We start from the raw sequence: 23,662 nt of genomic DNA on the forward strand, positions 1-23,662 counted from the left end.
AGTAATACAAGAAACTCCAATACAATCGTACAGAAACTAAATCGAGTTAAAACCCTTTCACAGTCTTTATATCTTTGAGCACTTACTTGCTCGAGTAAGTCTGTTTCCTCCTGCACTGCCATCTTCTCCTGCTAAAGATGAAACCTGCTGATCCAATTAATGAGTACTTGGATTAAGAAACTCACTGTGGCATTACATCAGGTCTAAAAATACCGGCCAGGGCGGTGGAGTTCAAAATATTACTGGTTTTGCTGAAGAACTTCACAGACAGAACAGAATAATACACTGTTCCTGCAAACTTAAAAAAGGCCCTACCTATACAGTCCTCGCAACACTAGCATATCACTTCCCAAGATTCCTAGTGAACTTAGCATATTTATAGGGTCCCATCACACAGTCCACATGTAAATGTGATATGGACGTACCAGAATAGCAGCAACAGCTGCTTCACAGTCTCTTTTGTGCGCTTGCTTATCAGCTCCTGTTTTCTACAATGCAGAGAGCACTTCTGGCTGCCCAAGTCAACAGCCCTCGTTAAAAACAAATCATCCATGGTTATAAAATGCTGCCCTAAGTTAACTCTCAGCCTTATGAGGATTTGCATAGTCCTCCCATATTTATTCCTGTGTAATTACCATTACTGCACTGTGGAATATGGAGTAATTAAACGAGGAGCAGAAACAACAACAACTTGCATTTATATAGCACCTTTAACGTAGCAAAACGTCCCAAGGCGCTTCACAGGAGCATCATCAGACAGAATTTGACACCGAGCCACGCAATGAGATATTAGGACCGGTGGCCAAAAGCTTGGTCAAAGAGGTAGGTTTTAAGGAGCGTCTTCAAGAGAGGTAGAGAGGCGGAGAGGTTTAAAGAGGGAATTCCAGAGCTTAGGGCCTAGGCAGCTGAAGGCACGGCCGCCAATGATGAGGTGGCAGAAATTAGGGATGTGCAAGAGGCCAGAATTGAAGTAACACAGATTTCTTGGAGTGTTGTAGAAACGACCTCGGTCACTGGTGAAATAGCAAGACCGATGATAATGATCTTGTGCTAATGATGGCAAGGGTTCGTTGAAGGTGCATAGTTTACCACAAGCTTTTCTATACCAGCTGGCCAGTTCAAGCAGGTAAAAGATGGTGGCAGAATTGTGCATGTGACACACCTTAAGAATGCTTGTGAACTCCCACAATGCATCATTGTAAGTAGCAAGCTCTGGACTTCCATCCTACCAAGCTCTATAAGGCTTACAGAAATGAATTTCTGCCTCGCAAGCCAGAAAATGGTCCTCAACTGGACTTAAGTAAGATAACTCCCAGGCACTCAGTTTGCAGAAGCTCTTCCACATCATTACCACTGCAATGTGTCCACTAGGGAAGCTGGTGACATCACTGCAGCTAAGGGGTCAATTCAGATTTTTTAATCATTCTCAGGATGTGAGCACCGCTGGCAAGGTCGGCATTTTATTGCCCAGCCCTAGTTGCCCTGAGAGAAGGTGGTGGTGAGCCGCTGCAGTCCATGTGGTGAAGGTACTCCCACAGCAATGTTAGGATGGGACTTCCAAGATTTGGACCCAGTGACGATGAGGGTACGCCGACATCTGTCCAAGTCAGGATGGTGTGTGACTTGGAGGGGAACTTGGAGGTGGTGGTGTTCCCATGCACCTGCTGCCCTTGTCCTTCAAGGCGGTGGAGCCCACTGTAGGGTGTTTTTGCATGCCCCGTGTTTCTATGACTCTCTCTTGAGTCGACCCATGCCACAAAAACTCCCCGGTTTCGCTTGTTTCCCTTGGATGGCAGGAGCTTTTGCCAATAGTCCCTGCCTAGCCCGTCAATTAGCGGGTAATCCCACACAGAGAGAGAGACCAAGGCCAGATAGGTCTTCTGAGCTGTCTTTTGTCTCCACTAGTCCTATCACCATCTCGTCTCGTTTTGAATACCTCTTACTCTATTTCATTCCCTGTGCCTCTTAGAAACATAGAAGATAGGAGCAGGAGTAGGCCATTCGGCCCTTCGAGCCTGCTCCGCCATTCAACGAGATCATGGCTGATCATCCAAACCCTAGCACCCAGTCCCTACACCGACAGTCATCCCACCCAAGCCCTATCCCCGTAACCCCACGTATTTAATCCCCCCTAACACTAAGGGCCAATTTTTTTTTTATCATGGCCAATCAACCTAACCCGCACATCTTTGGACTTTAGTTTTGATAAAGGGTTTTGACTCGAAACGTCGACTCTAATTTCTCTCCATGGATGTTGCCTGGCCTGCTGAGTTTTTCCAGCATTTTCTGTTGTTAGTTCAGATAGGTCTTCTCCTATGCCCGATGTGCAGCGTCCCCAGCGGGATTACTGTGTAACCCGGCCATGACCGGATGCCACCCGGTTGGTCTTCCGAATTATACCGTGAACCACAAGCCCCACAACCCCCAAGTTCGGACCCAAGGAGTTACTATGGATAGATTATAAATGATTCAGACTAAACAAAATGGTTCAGGTTGGTCAAAGATCGATTCCTTTTATTACACTCACAAAACGACAATTCCTACTCCTCTCGCTTACAGCAGAACGAGTAGGTGGCCGTGGACACTAGCTTATAACTTTAGACTAAAATACCCACCCCGTTGGTTACGCCAAACCAACCCCTTCCCAGAATCTAAGCCTAGATAATGGAAAAACCCTTCTAACTAAACCCCTCTCCTGGTTTGGTCAGAACCCACGCTGGGAAGCCTCCACACACACACACTCACGTGTTAGCCTGCGTCTTGGACACTTGCAGTTCCTCAGCAGCAAAACACGCGGGCGGTCCTGGGGATTTCTAGAGGTGTATGCTGGATATAATTACCAGCCCTTGTCGTTGATGCACGCGGTCCCGGCTCCGTTTGACTCCAGAGACAAAACCGTGCCTAAGAGGCATGCGATGAGGCCTAGAGAGTTACGTGCAGCGAGGCACTCACTTCGAGCGTTCCTGGAGAGTTGACCAACGCGTGGTTATGCGGAGAACCCCCGTTAAAGATGGTAGAGAAAAGCAGGCAAGCAACAGCCAAAAAGTGAAGCCCTGCATCCCCAAAGTTCAGCATTGTTATACCCCGTGCAATACACAAAACTAGCTGGGCGGTTCCTGGTTACCATGGTCGCAGAGATGCTAGTTGGTTTACCTGGTGATGTCTCTTGTCCTGGATTGGTCATCTTGAAGAAAACAATGTTGGGCCATTACTGTAGATGAGCAGTTCTCGAAGTGCTAACTGTTTGTTAAGTTCTTGACTGCTCCTTCATTGAAAGAGTCTAGAGGTGTTACGTTTGGCCCCCAAATCTCATTGTCCATCCACACATCCCGGCTCCATGGACAAAGGGTGGTTTTCCCCAAATCTCACAATTTCAAATATGAAAAGGCTCCTGCCTTTCATGACGTTAGCGTTGAGACAGGTCCCATGGCAACCCAAAAGACAGGCATAACAACAGAAAATGCTGGAAAAACTCTGCAGGCCAGGCAACATCCGTGGAGAGAAATTAGAGTCAACGTTTCGGGTCAAAACCCTTTATCAAGACTAAAGAGGCACAGGCAATGAAATAGATTAAGAGGCCAGGCTGGGAGAGAACAAAAGAGGAGAGACATTAAGAGGTATTCAAAACGAGACGAGATGGTGATAGGACTAGTGGAGACAAAAGACGGCTCTAGATTAGGTGTGAAATGCGCTGGCAGAATGGGAGACAGCTGCCATGTGGGAGAGAAAAAAAGGAAAGGGGGGGGGGGGAGGCCAAAACAAAGGTGTGGATAAAAAATATAAGTAAAAATGTAATAGGGGCCGAGGTTATGATCTGAAATTGTTGAACTCGATATTGCGTCCGGAAGGCTGTAAAGTGCCTAATCGGAAGATGAGGTGCTGTTCCTCGAGTTTATGTGGAGCTTCCGTGGAACAATGCAAGAGGCCGAGGACGGTGAGGTCCGAGTGGGAATGGGGCGGTGAATTAAAATGACAGGTGACCGGAAGCTCAGGGTCACCCTTACGGACTGAACGGAGGTGTTCCGCAAAGCGGTCACCCAATCTGCGTTTGGTCTCCCCAATGTAGAGGAGACCGCATCGTGAGCAGCAAAAGACAGACAATTCATCTTCACAGAAACCAACAGGCAGTCCCTTTTAAAGTCCAAAAGTTCAAACTCCATTTTGAAATGCAGCCCACGTGCGTCTCCATTTTAAAAGTCCAAAAATCCTTGAGGCACATGCCCCCACTGATGTTGGCACCGGCCAAACCCTACACCACAAGTATGGGAGGTGCTGTCAAAGCATTTGTCAGGTATGGAACAGAACAAATCTACTGAATTCACACCGGTGCAGTGAGAGGCGCTGCAATGGATGCACTGACTCTGCCTGTAAAATTGATCAACTCAGACCCCCAAAGAGAATGCACTTGTCTTTATATGTCACAACCTCAAAGATCCCATAAACAGCAAAAGAGATGAAAGGCCAGTTAATCTGTTTTGCTGGTGTTAGCAGAGGCAGCCAATTTAGGTACAGTCCCACAAACAGCAAATGACCGGTTAACCTGGTGGTGTTAGTCGAGAGAGGAATATTCGCCAGGAAACACAACACTGTCAGCTCCAGGAACACATTCGCGCATGGGCTTACGGTACCCTTGCCCAGGGGTCCCAGCCGAATATGCCCCCAGCCAGGGGCCCCATGAACACCGCTCCACCTTATACAGCACCAGCTGTGATGGAGCTTGTATCATGCTGAGCCACAGCACATTCAGCTTCGGTTCCCACGCACTGCATGCTGAGGTGCAGCCAGCAGAACACTGAGCAATTTATCTTTTCCTTTACTGTTTGTTTGGTACTGCTCCCTGACGACCCAGTGGAGACTTGAAAATGAAAGAAAGACTTGCATTTATATAGCGCCTTTCACGACCACCGGACGTCTCAAAGCACTTTACAGCCAATTAAGTACTTTTGAAGTGGAGTCACCGTTGTAATTGAGCACATAATCTAGGCTTGTCATCTCAGCAGTTCTGCTACTGGAGGACACCATTTGGGAGCAAGAATTTCCCAGCCAATGGCAAAGAGGAAAGCAGAAGGAGAGCCACACAAACTGCCTTTGAGCATTTCTGATTGGCTGGTTTCTAAGGTCACAGTAGCAAATCTGTGGAAGCAAGTAATCTACCCTCTCGCTCCGGGACGTTAAATTGCATAGAAGACGAGGAGACGCTCCACTGGAGGGGTGGGTGCTGGATGGGGAGGCGCTGGTCTGGGGGGGTGGGCGCTGGACAGGGAGACGCTGGACTGGAGGAAGTGGGCGCTGGACTGGGGGGCGCTGGACTGGGGGGGTGGGCGCTGGGCGGGGAGACGCTGGACTGGGGGGGTGGGCACTGGAAGGGGAGACGCTGGACAGGGAGACGTTGGACTGGGGGGGCTGGGTGCTGGAAGGGGAGACGCTGGACGGGGAGACGCTGGACTGGAGGGGGTGGGCGCTGGACGGGGAGACGCTGGACTGGGGAGGGTGAGCGCTGGACGGGGAGACGCTGGACTGGGGAGGGTGAGCGCTGGACGGGGAGATGCTGGACGGGGAGATGCTGGACTGGAGGGGTGGGCGCTGGAAGGGGAGACGCTGGACGGGGAGACGCTGGACTGGGGGGGTGGGCGCTGGAAGGGGAGACGCTGGACTGGGGGGGGTGGGCGCTGGCTGGGGAGATGCTGGATGGGGGGGTGGGCGCTGGATGGGGAGATGCTGGACTGGGGGGGTGGGCGCTGGATGGGGAGATGCTGGACTGGGGAGGGTGGGCGCTGGATGGGGAGACACTGGAAGGGGAGACGCTGGACAGGGAGACGCTGGACTGGGGGGGCGGGCGCTGGACAGGGAGACGCTGGACTGGGGAGGGTGTGTGCTGGATGGGGAGACGCTGGACGGGGAGACGCTGGACGGGGAGACACTATCTTAAAAGAGATTAAATCCCGCTGTTAGAAAAGTGAATGGTGACAGCGTCTTCAGTATCATGGTTCTTGCTGTGGCTCAGTGGTAGCACTCTCACCTCTGAGTCAGAAGGTAGTGGGTTCAAGACCCACTCCAGAGACTTGAGCACAAAATCTAGGTTGGAACTTTAGTGAGGGAGTGCTGCACTGTTGGAGGTGTCATCTTACAGATGAGACGTTAAACCGAGGCCCATATGCCCTCTCAGGTGGACGTAAAGGATAACAAATTATCTGGTTTATTTTGTTGCTGACTGTGGGAGCTTTCTGTGTGCAAATTTGCAGCAGCATTTTCTACATTTAAAAAGTGACTACTCTTCAAAAGCACGTCATTGGCTGTAAAGTGCTTTGGGTAGTCTCGGGGGTCCTGAAAGGCACTATATAAATGCAAGTTCTTTCTTATCCTGGATCCCCATGGACAGAAGTCTGTGTCATGAAAGATGCTATATAAAAGTCTTTCTTTCGTACGATGCTGTCTCATATTCATTTGTACAACCTTTTTAATATTTACTCTTCTCGATCATTCCTTGTCCTGCTGAGGTTATATTCATAGAAACATAGAAGATAGGAGCAGGAGTAGGCCATTCGGCCACTCGAGCCTGCTCCGCCATTCAACGCAATCATGGCTGATCATCCAAATTCAGTACCCGGTCCCTGCTTTCTCCCCATACCCCGATCCCTTTAGCTTTAAGAAATATATCCAACTCCTTCTTGAATATATTTAATGAATTGGCCTCTACTGCCTTCTGTGGTAGAGAATTCCACAGGTTCACCACTCTCTGGGTGAAGAAATTCCTCCTCATTTTTGTCCTAAATGGCTTACCCCTTATCCTTAGACTGTGACCCCTGGTTCTGGACTCCCCGACCATCGGGAACATCTTTCCTGCATCTAGTCTGTCCAGTCCTGTCAGAATTTTATAAGTTTCAATGAGATCTCCTCTCATTCTTCTAAACTCCAGCGAGTATAAGCCCAATCGACCCAATCTCTCCTCATACGTCATTCCTGCCATCCCAGGTATCAGCCTGGTGAATCTTCGCTGAACTCCTTCCATGGCAAGAACATCCTTCCTCAGATAAGGTGACCAAAACTGCACACAATACTCAAGATGTGGTCTCACCAAGGCCCTGTACAACTGCAGCAAGACATCCTTGTTCCTGTACTCAAACCCTTCTTAACTGTCTGCTGCACCTGCATGCTTACCTTCAGCGACTGGTGCACAAGGACACCCAGGTCTCGTTGCACTTCCCCTTCTCCCAATCTATTGCCATTCAGATAATAATCTGCCTTCCTGTTTTTGCCACCAAAGTGGATAACCTCACATTTATCCACGTTATATTGCATCTGCCATGCTTCTGCCCAATCACCCAACCTGTCCAAATCATCCTGGAGTTTCTCGGCATCCTCCTCACAGCACACACGCCCACCCAGCTTTGTGTCATCTGCAAACTTGGAGATATTACATCTAGTTCCCTTGTCTAGATCATTAATATATATTGTGAATAGCTGGGGTCCAAGGACCGATCCCTGCGGTACCCCACTAGTCACTGCCTGTCACTCGGAAAAAGACCCGTTTATTCCAACTCTTTGCTTTCTGTCTGCCAACCAGTTCTCTATCCAAGTCAATACCTTGCCCCCAATCCCATGTGCCTTAACTTTACACGCTAATCTCTTATGCGGGACTGATTGAAAGCCTTCTGAAAGTCCAAATACACCACATCCACTGGTTCTCCCTTATCTAATTTACCAGTTACATCGTCAAAAAATTCCAGTAGATTAGTCAAGCACGATTTACCTTTTGTAAATCCATGTTGACTTTGTCCGATCCTGTCACTGTTTTCCAAGTGCTCTGCTATTACATCTTTTATAATGGACTCTAGCATTTTCCCCATTACCGATGTCAGGCTTACCGGTCTGTAATTCCCCGTTTTCTCTCTACCACCTTTTTTGAATAGTGGGGTAACATTAGCTACCCTCCAATTCATGGGTACTGTTCCAGATTCCATCGAATGTTGGAAGATGATCAGCAATGCATCTACTATTTCTAGGGCCACTTCCTTAAGTACTCTAGGATGTAGATTATCAGGCCCTGGGGATTTATCGGCCTTCAATCCCATCAATTCGCTATATCAATGCAAGTCACTCTTTTTTGCCTTGCCTTTTGAGGGACAAATTTACAGTGTGGCTTCCACAAACACTTGGAGTAGAAACATCACGGATCACCTTACCACAGGAGTCAGACTGAACCAGCTTCACTCAATCCTAAACGCAAATGTAGCAAGAATATCAAAACAGGAAATGTGGCACAAAGGGAGTTGATGCCGTGTGCAATGTTGTTTGTATTCACACTGTATTGTGTGTAGACTACATTATAAAACCGCATTGTTACTTCTCATCACTTTCAGTTAATTATGTGGCACACAGCAAGATCCCATTGTTGCATTGGTCATGTCACCCTGAAATGAAAGCATCGTTATATTTTACGACTTGATAAGATTTCGACAATTGCTTATCAAGCTACGGATAAGAAGAAATCGCACAGGTACAGACAACTAAATATTTACCATAGTCTCATTCTTATCCTTGTAATTCTGATGCTTGTGTTCAAATCCCTCCATGGACTCGCCCCTCCCTATCTCTGTAACTTCCTCCAGCCCTACAACCCACTAAGATCTCTGCGCTCCTCCAATTCTGGCCTCTTGAGCAGCCCCGATTTCCTTTGCCCCACCATTGGCGGCCGTGCCTTCAGCTGCCTAGGCCCTGAACTCTGGAATTCGCTCCCGAGCCTCTCCCTCTTGCGTTAAGACACTTCTTAAAACCTATCTCTTTGGCCAAGCTTTTGGTCACCTGTTCTAATATCTCATGTGTCCGATAAAACTCCTGTGGGGCATTTTATTACATTAAAGGTGCCATGTAAATGCCGGTTGTTATAGTCTGGCTTGAGCAAAGTCTTGAGCCCGTACTCACTTCAAACTATTAGGGGTGATTGGCAGCTGAGGAAATTGAAGAGATACATCAATAGGCACCTGTGGATGGAAGTGTGAAGAATGCAGAGCATTAAGATAGTAATCTTACCTAATGAACAGAAATAGAAATCTACTGCAGCTAATGAGAAGTAACAGAGGAATGACTTATATGGCTGTTTTGAAAGATTGCAGTGTGACCCCAGCTTTAATCTAAACTAAAAGTTAAGATGATCAGTGAAAAGTCCAAGGACCAAGTTACATCCCCCCTATCCCCCAAGAAAATGTAACTTATTTTGCCTGTCAAACTACACATGTGCTGTTATAAAAAGAAAAGAACATTCAACTCCCCAGTGCTTTCTCCATTCCTAATGCTGCTCTGTGATCATGAAGGCATGATCAGCGTGGGATAAGTTGGGATCTAACAGCTTGCGGTGTGTCAGCTTGGCCAAGTGGTGGAATTCTTGCCGATGAATCAAAAGGTTGTGGGTTTAAGCCAAGCTGACATTCCCAGTGTCAGTACTGAGTGAGTATTAGTTTCCACATGTACGCTGACAAATCCCAGCTCTACCTCAGCACCACTTCACGCGACCCCTCTCTAAATTGTCAGCCTGCTTGTCCGACATCCAGTACTGGATAAGTAGAAATTTTCTCCAATTAAATATTGGGAAGACCAAAGCCATTGTCTTCGGTCCCTGCCACTAACTCCGTTCCCGAGCCACCGACTCCATCCCTCTTCCTAGCATCTGTCCGAGGCTGAACCACACTGTTCGCAACCTTGGTGTCATACTTGACCCTGAAATGAACTTCCGATCACGTATCTGCACCATAACTAAGACCGCCTATTTCCACCTCTAACATTGTCTGTCTCCACCCCTGCCTCAGCTCATCTGCTGCTGAAACCCTCATCCATGCCTTTGTTATCTCTAGACTTGACTATTCCAATGCACTCCTGGCTGGCCTCCCACATTCTACCCTATGTAAACTTGAGGTCGTCCAAAACTCGGCTGCCCATGTCCTAACTCGCACCAAGTCCCATTCACCCATCACCCCTGTGCTCGTTGACCTACATTGGCTCCTGGTTAAGCAACGTCACGATTTTAAAATTCTCATCCTTGTTTTCAAATCCCTCCATGGCCTCGCCCCTCCCTATCTCTGTAATCACCTCCAGCCACCCACCACCCCCCTCCCCCCCCCGCCGAGGTATCTGCGCTCCTCTAATTCTTACTTAAGCATCCCTGAATTAATCGCTCAACCATTGGTGGCTGTGCCTTCAACTGCCTAGGCCCTAAGCTCTGGAATTCCCTCCCTAAAACCTCTCCGCCTCTCTTTCATCCTTTAAGACGCTCCTTAAAAAAACAAACTCTTTGACCAAGCTTTTGGTTGTCTGCCCTAATTTCTCCTCATGTGGCTCAATGTTAAATTTTGTTTTCTAACGCTCCTGTGAAGCACGTTGAACGCTTTACTATGTTAAAGGCGCTATATAAATACAAGTTGTTGTTGTTGTTAAGGTGCCGTCTTTCAGATGAGGCGTTAAACCAAGGTGCTGTCTGCCAGTTTGGGTGGACGCAAAAGATCCTGCGACACTATTCAAAGGGGAGTTCTCCCAGTATCCTGGACAACATTTATCCCTCAAAAAACACAAATTTGGTCATTGCAGCTTGTGGGATCTTGCTCTGTGCTACATTAACCTACAAAACAATAGTGACTACACTTCAAATGTATTTGATTGGCTATGAAGCATTTTGGGAGCTCCTGAGAACATGAAAGGCGATATAGAAACACTAATTCTTTCTTTTCTATTCCTCAAAATGAAGCATCTCATGAAAATGAGCCAATCTATCAGGTGGTCAGGTGGACAACTGACAAAGTTCACTCGACTGAATAATTCTGAGGAGCAGGAAGCCCTGGGACTCTCGCTCGTACGCCATTAAATATTTGGGTCACACGGACCATGATTCTTTCTGGGGACATAGTGAACAGTAAGAAGGTTAATTAAAACAAGATCCTTACTATAATGTGCATATCAAACAAAAGTAATGTTATTAAGACTTCAACATCATCAATACAACCATTAAATTACATAGAATCATAGAAATTTACGGCACACAAGGAGGCCATTCAGCCCATCATGTCTGTGCCGGCTTTTTCATACATTCTTGAGTGATCATGGAGGATCATACTAGACTAAGATCCTGCAGTAAAACCTACAGCAGAGCTCAACGGCAAGATCTGAACCAACATTGTCACAAGTGGCTCCTGGTGGGTAGTACACATCATTGCTTTTTTAGTTCTTGTATTTCTCATGCTGTAGGTTCTCCCCTACTCCCCAGCAGAGGGTCTGGTGCCGAGACCATTCGTGGCCATCATTAGATGCCCCTCTGGAGAACAGCCAACCTACTGCTCGACGTTCGTCCCTCACTGGCATGTTAAGATGAACCCCAACACACTGTGTACCCCAACACACTGTGAACCCCAACATATTGTGAATCCTGATACACTGTGAACCCCAACATACCGTGAACCCCAACACACTGTGAACCCCAACATACCGTGAACCCCAACACACCGTGAACCCCAACACACCGTGAATCCCGACATACCGTGAACCCCGACACACCGGGAACCCCGACACACCGGGAACCCCGACACACCGTGAACCCCAACACACCGTGAACCCCAACACAGTGAACCCCAACACAGTGAACCCCAACACACTGTGAACCCCAACAAACTGTGAACCCCAACGCACTGTGAGCCCCAACGCACTGTGAACCCCAATGCACTGTGAACCCCAACATACTGTGAACCCCAACACACTGTGAACCCCAACACATTGTGAGCCCCAACATACTGTGAACCCCAACACACTGTGAACCCCAACATAGTGAACCCCAACATACTGTGAATCCCAACATACTCTGAACCCCAACAGTGAACCCCAACATACTGTGAATCCCAACATACTGTGAACCCCAACATAGTGCGAACCCCAACATAGCGAACCCCAACCTACTCTGAACCCCGACATAGTGAACCCCAACACAGTGAACCCCAACATACTCTGAACCCCAACATAGTGAACCCCAAATACTGTGAACCCCAACATAGTGAACCCCAACACACTGTGAACCCCAACACACTGTGAACCCCAACATAGTGAACCCTGACATACTGTGAATCCCAACATACTCTGAACCCCAACATAGTGAACCCCAACATACTGTGAATCCCAATGTACCGTGTACCCCAACATCTCGTGTACCCCAGCCATCTTGTCTGCTGACCTTTCTTGTTTCACGGTTGATCCTTACAGTACTGGTAGATGCTGACTAGGATTTACTGACAATCGAGCCATTAGGTAATTCCATCACGTTAAAAGAAAAATATTGCACACAGTTAACGAGTTGAAATTCAGCAACGGTTTTGTGTGTAAGGCACTGCGATTGATGGCCCATGTTCTCTCCCCCTCAATTGAATGAGTACAATGAGCCTATGCCCATTGCAGGCCCTGTTCACCTCTGGGAGGTCAAAGGTCAGGAAAATTGCGCCCCCCCCCCGTTTTGTCTTATTTAGGCCATGGGAAGTTAACAAGGTGAAGGACAGGATCACAGTGACTTACAAGATATCAGCTGGCATTTACCACCAGTACCTGTACTGAATGCAGCACACAAACCTCCTCTCAACTTTAGTTTGTTTTTCTGGGGCTTGCTGGGGGAAGAAATAGGAAAGAATGAAACTTGTGTGTAAAGTCTGCATTGTACATTTGCTGCAAGAGGAAGGATGTTTGAGGCAAGACTTTGCTGAGCAGTGCGTTACAATAGAGTAAGTGGACAAAATACATTGTTAAATTATTGTACGAGAATCAACAACAACTTGCATTTATATAGCGCCTTTAATATAGTAAAACGTCCAAAGGTGCTTCACAGAAGCATTATCAGACAAAATTTAACACCAAGCTACATAAAGAGATATTAGGACATGTAACCAAAAGCTTGATCAAAGAGGTAGATGTTAAGGAGCAACTTAAAAGAGAGAGAGGTGGAGAGGCGAAGAGGTTTAGGGAGGGAGTTACGGAGCTTAGGGCCTAGACAGCTGAAGACACGGCTGACAATGGTGGAGCAATGAAAATTGGGTAGGCCAGAATTGGAGGAGCGCAGAGATCTCAAAGGGTTGTAAGGCTGGAGGAAGTTACAGAGATCAGGAGGAGTGAGGCCATGAGGGGATTTGAACACAAGGATGAGAATTTGAAAATCGAAGCGCTACCGGATTGAGAGCCAATGTAGGTCAGCGAGCACAGGGGTGATGGGTGAGCGGGACTTGGAGCGAGTTAGGACACGGGCAGCAGAGCTTTGGGTGAGCTCAAGTTTATCTAGAATTTTTTGGGGTCAAGAATCAAGACAACCTAACATAGTCTGCTCTGGGCACAATCAAGGTCTTGTAGACAATGACCACTAAATTGTACTTAATTGGCTTTAAAGTAAAATTAGTTGGGGTACAGGTGAAAAAGAATGACAAAGATCAATCCCTCTCATTGATGAACAATGCTACAGAGGGAAAGAACATTCCACACTAATGCTTGTCCCTAGAAGAGGGACCTTTGAGGGAACTAGTGCCTTACGTAACTTTCAATCGCAGGCGAGGTCCTGACTGAAATCCGTTTCTGTTAGCAAAACAAGATGATGCCAAGTGCGTTCAGAGGTTAAAGCAACAATATAACACTCCCAGTACTAAAAAGGGAAAATAAAACACTGGCACCGAGTAGCAACATGGAAAACTGTATCATAGTGTGCCCAATATTTCATGTGCTCAGTGATGATCTTATAGAATGACAACGTATCAACATGATCAGATTATTGGCTGCATTTCCTCGTTTGTGCATCAGAAAGCAAGTGGAACATTGTTATGTAATCTGTTAACAGCTTGTGCAGACAGGAGCACAATGGCCTGCTGCTCTTAATAATTGATTTGCACTGCAGCTACAGGATGTAACCCAATGGAACCCAAAATGGCTGCTCATCACTCAATGATCTCTCTTGGAGTTATGAGCTGGCTACTGTGAAAGAAAGAGCTTGCCTTTATATAGCGCCTTTCACAACCTCAGGACATCCCAAAGCACTTTACAACCAATTAAGTGCTTTTGAAGTGTAATAACTGTTGTGATGGAGAAAAATCGGCAGCCAATTTGCACACAGCAAGATCCCACCAACAGCAGCGAAATAAATGAGCAGATCATTTGTTTTTAGATGTTGGTTGAGGGATAAATGTTAGCCAGGACACCAGGGAGAACTCCCCTGCTCTTCTTGAAAAACTGCCATGGGATCTTTTACGTCCACCTGAGAGGGCAGATGACTTAACATCGGTTTAACGTCTCATCTGAAAGACGGCACCTCCGACAGTGTAGCACTCCCTCAGTACTGCACTGGAGTGTCAGCCTGGATTATGTGGTCAAGTCTCCGGAGTGGGACTTGAACCCACAGCCTTGTGACTGAGAGGCGAGAGTGCTACTACAGAGCCATGGCTGACAAGGCAAAGAAGGACGTTCTCTGTGAACTAATTGGGGTAACATTGTGAGGCCGTGCTGCCGGTGGGGACCCTCACCTCTTTACTTGCAGCTCAGCTGCGCTCAACAAGATGCAAGATTCTTCTCTGCCTGTGAAACATTGGAGAAAACCAGAGCCAATCTCATCCTTGCAATGGAAAGCCTGCTGATTATTATAAGGGTGAATACACCAGCATGAATCGGAAAGGCACCTGGAAAGTAAGATGTGATCTGTACAGCTGAATGATCATGACAGACAGCGATCAGTGCAATCGAATTGCGCTGTACATCTCAGGCATCGCACTATAATAATCACCACCAGCAGTAATGTGACTGCAAACAGGATAATTCCTCCTCTGACTGTTAAACCTTCCCAATCCAGGTTCATTTGAACACTCGCCCTGGTGGATATGGCTAGCAATTACACCCAAACACAAGATATATATTATTATGGTTTATATATAAGACTTGCTTTTCAAATCTGTATTGTAGTGTCTGATTTACACACACAGCAGTGAGCAACAATTACTATGCATATGCAGATACCGTGCCTTCAGTGACAGTTTAGGTATCATTACTGCCCTTCAGCTTCCCAAAGAATCAATGAATAACTTTGAGCATATGCTACTAATTGGTATTAGTGTTACCAAGTAAATGACCAACCGCATTACATTGATATATGCTCCACGTGTGGTCGGTCCTAATCACTTCCAATCTGACCCTTGCAATCAGAAATCTGCTGATTGTTCTAAAGGAGGGCAAGCACAGGAACACCGCGGGAAATGGATCTGGGCAGTGGCACTCTGTGTAAATGGTAAAGCACATCACAATGATTAGAGGTGCTATTAGAGGCATCATGAGTGTGGGGCAGGCTTGATGGACCAGCTGGTCATGCATTGCCTGTCATTTTTGTACGTTCGTATAGATTCCTCTCGAACTTGAGGAGAAGAGGGAGAAAAGCTGGCATGAGCTGGTCTCCACAAAATGCACTCAAATTTTAAATATCTGTCTTAATACACATATTCCTGTCCGCAGCGATCCAGGATTAGGAAGAAGAAATATTTGTTTTTATATAGCGCCTTGCACGACCTTGGGATGTCCCAAAGTGCTTTACATCCAATGAAGTACTTTTGAAGTGAGATGCCCAAGATGTGGTTCCTGGGGGGCGGGGAGGGGGGTGGGGGGGAGAGTTGAGGATGCAACAAGAGGCCGAAGAGAGCAGCCGGAAGTCCGCCTTTTAAAGGTGACAAGGTCTGTGGTTCAAGGGGACTGAGAGTTGTGGCAGATCACCAGGAACCTGTAGCAGGTTAGTGTAAACACCCCATAGGTGGACATTTTGAAATTAGCTGCGGCATAATTGGCTGGCTGGCTGGCTTCGAGAAGGTGGCAAAATGGCTGACAGTAAATGGCCTTTTCAATTCAATTCAATTCAATTCAATTCAAATCGCTTTATTGGCATGACAAGTTACATCTTATGTTGCCAAAGCATCGAAAAACATTCATGTTTGTACACAAAAATACAGATCTATCCATACAGTGTATAAACAGATATATCCCTGAGTGTATAAATATACTTTCATATAATTTATATATACTCTTTTCTTATATTTAGTGGTTGTCCCTCTGTTTATGGCAAGCTGTAACATAGTGTGCCACTAGTGTTACACAATTTCTCTCTTCCCCTAGTAGGTATGGGAGTTTTTGGTCGTCATTCAAATTTCAGAATTCCGGGCATATTTTTGTGAATTTTGGGTAGAAATTCTCCCTTATGCCCTGATATTTTCTACAAGCTGTGAGGAAGTGCATCTCTGTCTCCACCACTCCCTGACTGCAGTGATAGCATATTAATGGAAATCCCAGCCGAGGTGGGTCACATCACGTGTGAACCGTTGATTCTGCATTTCCAGCAAGGAAAGCCAGAGGAGGATATTCAACGTCAATGTGTATTTATTCAGCGCCTTTATCATAGATATAAAAGTCCCAAGGCTCTTAAGATGTAACGACATGTATTTGCTTCCGATTTCTATCATTCCATATTAAACTCCACCTGCTCTTTACCCAGCACCATCTATCCATTATTGCGTAACCTAGGTATTTTCCAGCTTAAAGGTTTTTTGCATTGGCGAAGGAGAGTCACTAGCTGGATCTACTGTCTCTCCAAAGCCTGCTGCATTGATTGTGTGCTGCAGGCATCAGACACGGAGAGCCGAGCCACACACGTGGCAGGCACACAGCACTGCAGTGATGTTACATCATGTCATGCTGCTGCCCGTTAACTAGGTTCACTGTCACCCAGATTTCACCAGAGCTTTACATATTGAAGATTGGAGTCAATCATCATGTAATTAAATTTGTAAAACCTGCACTGCATTATTCTTTAAGAGAGACAGACAGATGGAAGCAAAGGCAGAGACAGACAAAGGCAGAGAGAGACAGAGACACATATGCAAAGACAGCGAGAAAGAGAGACAGAGACACACAGAGAGGGAGAGACAGAGAATATGCTCTAATTGAAAATCATTTGGTATCTTCGCTGCTTACTGCAGTGTTGCGTGTTTATATAGTACTCTCACTGTCAGTGTCACTGATACATGTTAGTTCTGCAACACATACTGTCCTGAACTGGGGCAGAAACTGGCTCCGTGACAAGTAAACATTCTTACGACATGCCTGACACTGGCAGTAGGGGGTCTCAACATTGTAAGTTAAACCAAATCACTATAAAAACCAGGCAGCCACGAGCTTCAGCACGACATCACTTCAATCTCCCACCACCCGTGCGTTGAGTTTTAGTTACGTTCCCGGTGATATAACTGGGTGCTGCACCCTCTGATACGAGCCAATCTGCCCAGAGAGCCTGACGTTCCTCTCATTCCACAGCAAGCGCACTCCCTGTCGACCAATCACAAAGTAACATGCGCTGCGGACTTCTCCAACTCCCAGATTGCGCCCACCGTCCATCTAGAGAAAGCTTTGCGGAGGCAAGCAGCAGGATGTGGTCTGACATTCCCTTTGATGCTCTTTGCTGCAGAGATACTGAATTATTTATTCCGTCATTTTTTTTACATGTTTTCACACTGCAGCAGTTCAGAAGCTTCACCTTACAGAAAATGCACGCCGCAAAAAAAATTGGCCACCAGATGATCAATATCCATAACGTCTCAAAGCAAGGAAATTAAAAGGAACTGCACTGATCCACCATCATCCAATGAAAGAGGAATTTGGGAAATGGGTTTCATTCCTTTTAAAACACTTGATTTCCATCTTTCTATGGTCCCTCATACAATATGAATGGAGGTCTTACTCAGGCAGTGCCAGCCATCAGTGGTCATGCTGCAGGAAGGTTCTGTACATGGCCACTGGGTGGAGGTACTGAGTAGATATTTCCTGCATAGTAACTTTAGGAATAGGAGGAAGCCCTTCAGCCCCTCAAGCCTGCTCCGCCATTCAATTAGATCAGGGCTGATCTGCACCTCAACTTAATTTTCCTGCCTTGGCTCCATATCCCTCGATATCCTTACCTAATAAAAATCTATCCAAGCTCCAGCCCCAACGTCCACAGCCATTGTGGGGAGAGAATTCTAGATTTCTGCTACCCTTTGCATGAAAAAGTACTTCCTGATTTCACTCTCAAATGGCCTAGCTCTAATTTTACGATTATGTCCCCTGGTTCTTGATTACCCACCAGAGGAAATAGTTTCTTGGTATCTATCCTATCAAATCCTTTTAACATTTTGAACACCTCGATCAGATCACCACTCAAGGGAACACAAGCCAAGTTTATGCAACCTGTCCTCATAATTTAACCCTCTAAGCCCTGGTTTCATTCAGGTGAATCTGCGTTACGCCCCCTCCAAGACTAATATATCCTTCCTGAGGTGTCCGACCAAGGCTCTGTACAACTGAAACATCATTTCCTCACTTTTATATTCCTTTGCAGAGGAGGCAGTCAGGATCTGCAGTGAAAGTTTGATCAAAGACAGCCAGCAAAAAGGGCTTTTTACAGGGCATCTACTGTCTGGAACCCCAAGGTCCCTGCATCAGACAGCTTGCTGTTCAGATAAACACTCAAATGTAGGCGTGTGACAGGAGTGTGACAGGAGTGTGAATGCTCTTTTAACATTACCATTTCAATACACACACGATGCAGTTATATATTTTGAAAGAGTGAACAGGCTAGGGCTCTTCTCTCTAGAAAGAGGTGACCTGATAAAGGTCTTTAAAATTTTAAATTTGGGGAAGTCCAAAACCAGAGGCCATAAATATGACAGTCACCAATAAATCCAATGGAGAATTCAGGAGAAACTTCTTTACCCAAAGAATGGTGAGAATGTGGAACTTGCTACCACAGGGAGTAGTTAAGGTGAATAGCATAGATGCATTTAAGGGGAAGCTAGATAAACACATGAGGGAGAAAGGAGTAAAATAATTTTTTTTAAGTTTCAGAATAAGGGGTCGCCCATTTCAAACTGAGATGAGGAGGAATTTCTTCTCTCAAAGGGTCGTAAATCTGTGGAACTATCTGCTCCAGAGAGCTGTGAAGGCTGGGTCATTGGATGTATTTAAGGTGGAGATGGACAGATTTTTGAACAATAAGGGAGTGAAGGGTTATGGGGAGCGGGCAGGGAAATGGAGCTGAGCCCAAGATCAGATCAGCCATGATCTCATTAAATGGCGGAGCAGGCTCGAGGGGACAAATGGCCGAATCCTGCTCCTATTTCTTATGTTCTTATGTAATACGCTGATAGGGTTGGATGAAGTAGGGTGGGAGGAGGCTCGAGTGGAGCATAAACACTGGCACAGACCAGTTGGGCCGAATGGCCTGTTTCTGTGCTGTAAATGCTATGTAATTTGAACATTGCTGGTGTCACATTCAAAGTAAGTTCAATAATTAAAGGCAGTCATTACTGAGCCTCTGGAATATGTTGCAAGTTGACGTAGTGAACACTGACTCGCTTCACGTCTTTAGGAGGGAGCTGGACCAGTCCTTGACTGGGGCAGAGATCGCATCATATAGAGGGTAAGCGGATTAACAGATAACGTATACTTTGGTCCATGTGATCTCCTGGACGGCTTTCAATCGCTGGAGGGGTCGGAGTTTTCTCCCCATGGTTTTTCTCTGACTTTTTGCCTCTCCCAGGAGATGACATGGCCGCCGGGGGCGGGGTAGGTGGTGTCTAGTCAGGATGCTCCAGACATCATGGGCGTGGGGCAGGCTTGAAAGACTAGCTGGTCTTTTCCTGCCTGTCATTTTCGTATATGTTTGTAAACTCAATTAAACATGTACTGCACATTGTACAACCCCAATACATGACTATTTATTTGATCACAGGGTATAAAAACATTACTACGGCATAGATCTAATGATATTGACCTTTTCAGTCACAGAAATACACATGTAACTAGTTTCTGATGCCCATGAGTGCATTTTCCATTGGGCCAATCAGGAGTGGGAACCCTGGCTGGGTTCTCCTCCCTCCCTAGCTCTGGGACACGAAGGCCGATTATAACCTTCCCTACCACCCTGGATGAGTTCAGCTAATTCAGCACAGACCAGGGATTGAACCAAAAGCCTTTCTAGCCTACATGGGTCAGGACCCTCCCACCTGGTACATTTAGCATTCTGGGGATATGGGCGTCGCTGGCAAGGCTAGTATTTACTGCCCATCCCAGTTGCCCTTGAGAAGGTGGTGGTGAGCCTTCGGTAAGCAATTGTCAAAATCTTATCAAGTCATAAAATGTAATGATGACATGACCAATGTAACATAATTACCTGACAGTTACGAGAAGGTGCAATGTGGTGTTGTAATGTAGTCTGCGCACAAGGATGTAACAATACAGTGTGAATACAAACAACATTGCACACGGCATCAACTCCCTTTGTGCCACATTTCCTGTTTTGATATTCTTGCTACATTTGCGTTTAGGATTGAGTGAAGCTGGTTCAGTCTGACTCCTGTGGTAAGGTGATCCGTGATGTTTCTACTCCAAGTGTTTGTGGAAGCCACACTGTAAATTTGTCCCTCAAAAGGCAAGGCAAAAAAGAGCGACTTGCATTGATATAGCGAATTTAACCTCAGCAGGACAAGGAAGAGTAAATATTAAAAAGGTTGTACAAATGAATATGAGACAGCATCGTACGAAAGAAAGACTTTTATATAGCATCTTTCATGACATAGACTTCTGTCTGTGGGGATCCAGGATAAGAAAGAACTTGCATTTATATAGCACCTTTCAGGACCTCGGGACTCCCAAAGCACTTTACAGCCAATGACATGCTTATGAAAGGTAGTCACTGTTGTAATGTAGGAAACGCAGCTGCCAATTTGTGCACAGCAAGCTCCCACAGACAGCAATGAGATAATGACTAGATAATCTGTTTTAGTGATGTTGATTGAGGAATAAGTATTGGCCAAGACAGCAGGAGATCTCACCTGCTCTTCTTCGAATAGTGCCGTAGGATCTTTTATGTCTACCTGAGGGGGCAGATGTCTCATCTGAAAGACGGCACCTCCGGCAGTGTGGCTATCCCTCAGTACTGCACTTTGATAACACTCCTGTGAAGCGCCTTGGGACATTTTACTACATTAAAGGTGCTATATAAATGCAAGTAGTTGTTGTTGAAGTGCCAGCCTAGATTATGAATCACAGTGAAAATGTGATTCCTGCCAGTGGACTCACATCCCAAGTCCCAGAGTGTGTCTGGAATCACACCCCAAGTGAGGGAATTAGGGCTTACAGAAGGAGTGAACATTCATTTAATTTTTCATCCACACTAAATTACAAGAACCAAAGCAAAACCAAAATTTGTCGGTTAGCAGATTCAGGATCAATCATCCCTTTGTGTAAAGAAGGAAAAAAAATCAAAAAGAAGATAATCAGTTTAATAAAGGGGTATTGTTTCATCTGAGATAAGCACGCAATACAGATGTGTGAGCCAGCAATGGAACTGTTCATTCATATCAGAGTGGAAATCTGGGACAGGTTAACCTGACCATAAATCACCCCACCTGCTGTACGCCCTCTCTCCTTGTCTTTCCCATCCCCGTTCTCATCGATCAGCAGATACATTCCCATTACCTGAGGATGCAGTGTGACAAATGTTAAACGTATAACAGAAAAGCTAACTAGTTTCGTGGGTTACGGGGCTTGGCCAGAACTAGCACTAGAACTAGATGTTGTTTAGTTTTTGGATAATCACAAATTTTCCAGCTTTCAAGTGGCGGGAACAAAGTACAGGAAACTTTGTGCTATCCGGCACCCACGGGACCGAGCTGCTGCCGTTGCCTCAAAACTTCCGTACTCTCCAGAGTTAATGTTGAGAGATACGGAGATTCTTATCTCCGTATTTGACAACAAACACTGTTGCTTAGCAACAGCTTCTAAACACTCAGGTGTGGCCTTAAGCTCTGTAGCTGAAACTGTTGCTATAGCTACAGACCTTGCACAGCTTGACTGTTCAAACAAAGCGAAAAAAACAAACAAAAAGAATAAAAAACGGCTGCTGATTTTTGCCGGTGACTCCAGATTTCCGGATAGCTCACCTCCGGATAGCACAAAGTTTCCTGTAGTCCAAAAGCCATGGTGCAATTATACAGCTGGGTTAAAAATATGCAAACATTCAATGAATAACTGTAAATTATTAAACTCATGGTACTTCTTTGCTGCACAATTATCGCAATCCTCAAACAGATCTAAAGTGCTGTGTTGGGGAACGCTATATTTCTGCCTGGGCTCTCGGAGACCAGCCTGAAGTGGAGACTAGCCACTCCTGTGAACGGTTCTCTCCTTTTTACAGCACCTGCTGGAGGGCCAATAGAAACGGGCCGCTTTTGGCCACCCCACTGTTGATGGGACCCAACAAAGGTCGAGTGTTGGGCAGCAGTGGAGGCACCGGGCATTATCACAGAATCACAGAATCACAGAAACCCCACAGTGCAGATAGAGGCCATTTCGGCCCATCGAGCCTGCACCGACACATATCCCACCCTATCCCCGTAACCCCATGTATTTAATCCCCCTAACACTAAGGGTCAATTTATCATAGCCAATCAACCTAACCCGCACATCTTTGAACTGTGGGAGGAAACCGGAGCACCCGGAGAAAACCCACGCAAACACGGGGAGAATGTGCAAACTCCACACAGACAGTCGCCCGAGGTTGGATTCGAACCCGGGTCCCTGGCGCTGTGAGGCAACAGTGCTAACCACTATGCCACCGTGCTGCCCTATAGAGGGCTGGAGGCAATGGGAATACTGCACGCCCGCTGCAAATGACATACTTTCAGTGTAGAAGTCAAAGTGTCAGGCGTGGCTCAGCGGGCAGCACTCTCGCCTCCGGGTCATGAAGGTTGTGAGTTCGAGCCTCACTCCAGAGACTTAAGCACATACTCCAGGCTGACACCTCAGTGGGTGAGTGCTACACTGTCGGCAGTGCTGTCTTTCGCTAAACTGAGACTGTCTGCCCTCTCAGCTGGACGTAAAAGATCCCACAGCACTATTTTGAAGAGCAGTTCTCCTGGTGTTTTGGCCAATATTTATCCCTCAACCAACACCTAAAAACAGACAATCTAGTTGTTTATCTCATTGCTGTTTGTGGAGCCTTGTTGTGCACAAATGTTTCCTACATTACAACAGTGACTATACTTCAAAAGTACTTCATTGGCTGTGAAGCGCTCTGGGAGGTCCTGAGGTTGTGAAAGACGCTGTATAAATACAAGTCCATTCTTTCTTTAGAAGTGCCTTCTGAGAGATGTGCTAAATTAACCTTAGTAATCCTCTCTGCAGATGCGATTAGCTCAGTAGGAATTGCTGCGGTTATATTTAACAACAGTCCTTAACCATTTGCGACCTGCTATCTAACAGATACAGATATGCACAAGTGCCAGCTCCCCATTAATGTTTGTATCGTGTCTAGGTGAAAGCTACTTGTGAAAAAGTATTTCAAATGGAGATGTTGCAAAAAGTTACTGCAAATCAACCCAGTCCAGCAAGGTGGGAATTAAAAAGTCAACAGGAGGCATTTTCATGTTTTATCGAATTTTTCTGACACTTCGACATCATGAAGCATTCACATATCCCAGGCATGCAGGATCCTTGCAGTTTTCCAGCTCTGTCAGTACTAAGTTGTACCTTACATCCCCACTGACCACTGCTGGCAACTTGCAGAATAAAATGAACTTGCATTTCTATAGCGCCTTTC

At 46.2% G+C, this 23,662-nt stretch overlaps 1 protein-coding gene across 19 annotated transcripts in view; it reads right to left on the bottom strand.

Moving 5' to 3' along the window:
* The window catches only part of ank3b (ankyrin 3b), an 878,328-nt gene that overhangs the window by 687,658 nt on the left and 167,008 nt on the right, over window positions 1-23,662 (bottom strand). The window contains exon 1 of one of the 19 annotated variants that reach the window (XM_085994940.1): window positions 87-344. The exons of the other annotated variants lie outside the window; for them this stretch is intronic. Coding sequence (XP_085851066.1) covers window positions 87-122 — 36 coding nt within the window. The 5' untranslated portion in view covers window positions 123-344. Of the gene's footprint in view, window positions 1-86; window positions 345-23,662 lie in introns of those variants that run through there. 19 annotated transcript variants of the gene reach the window in all.

This window comes from Somniosus microcephalus, chromosome 8 (genome assembly GCF_052327205.1).
Source record: "Somniosus microcephalus isolate GS21.2 chromosome 8, FLI_Smic_1.0, whole genome shotgun sequence".
Taxonomy (NCBI): Eukaryota; Metazoa; Chordata; class Chondrichthyes; order Squaliformes; family Somniosidae; genus Somniosus; species Somniosus microcephalus.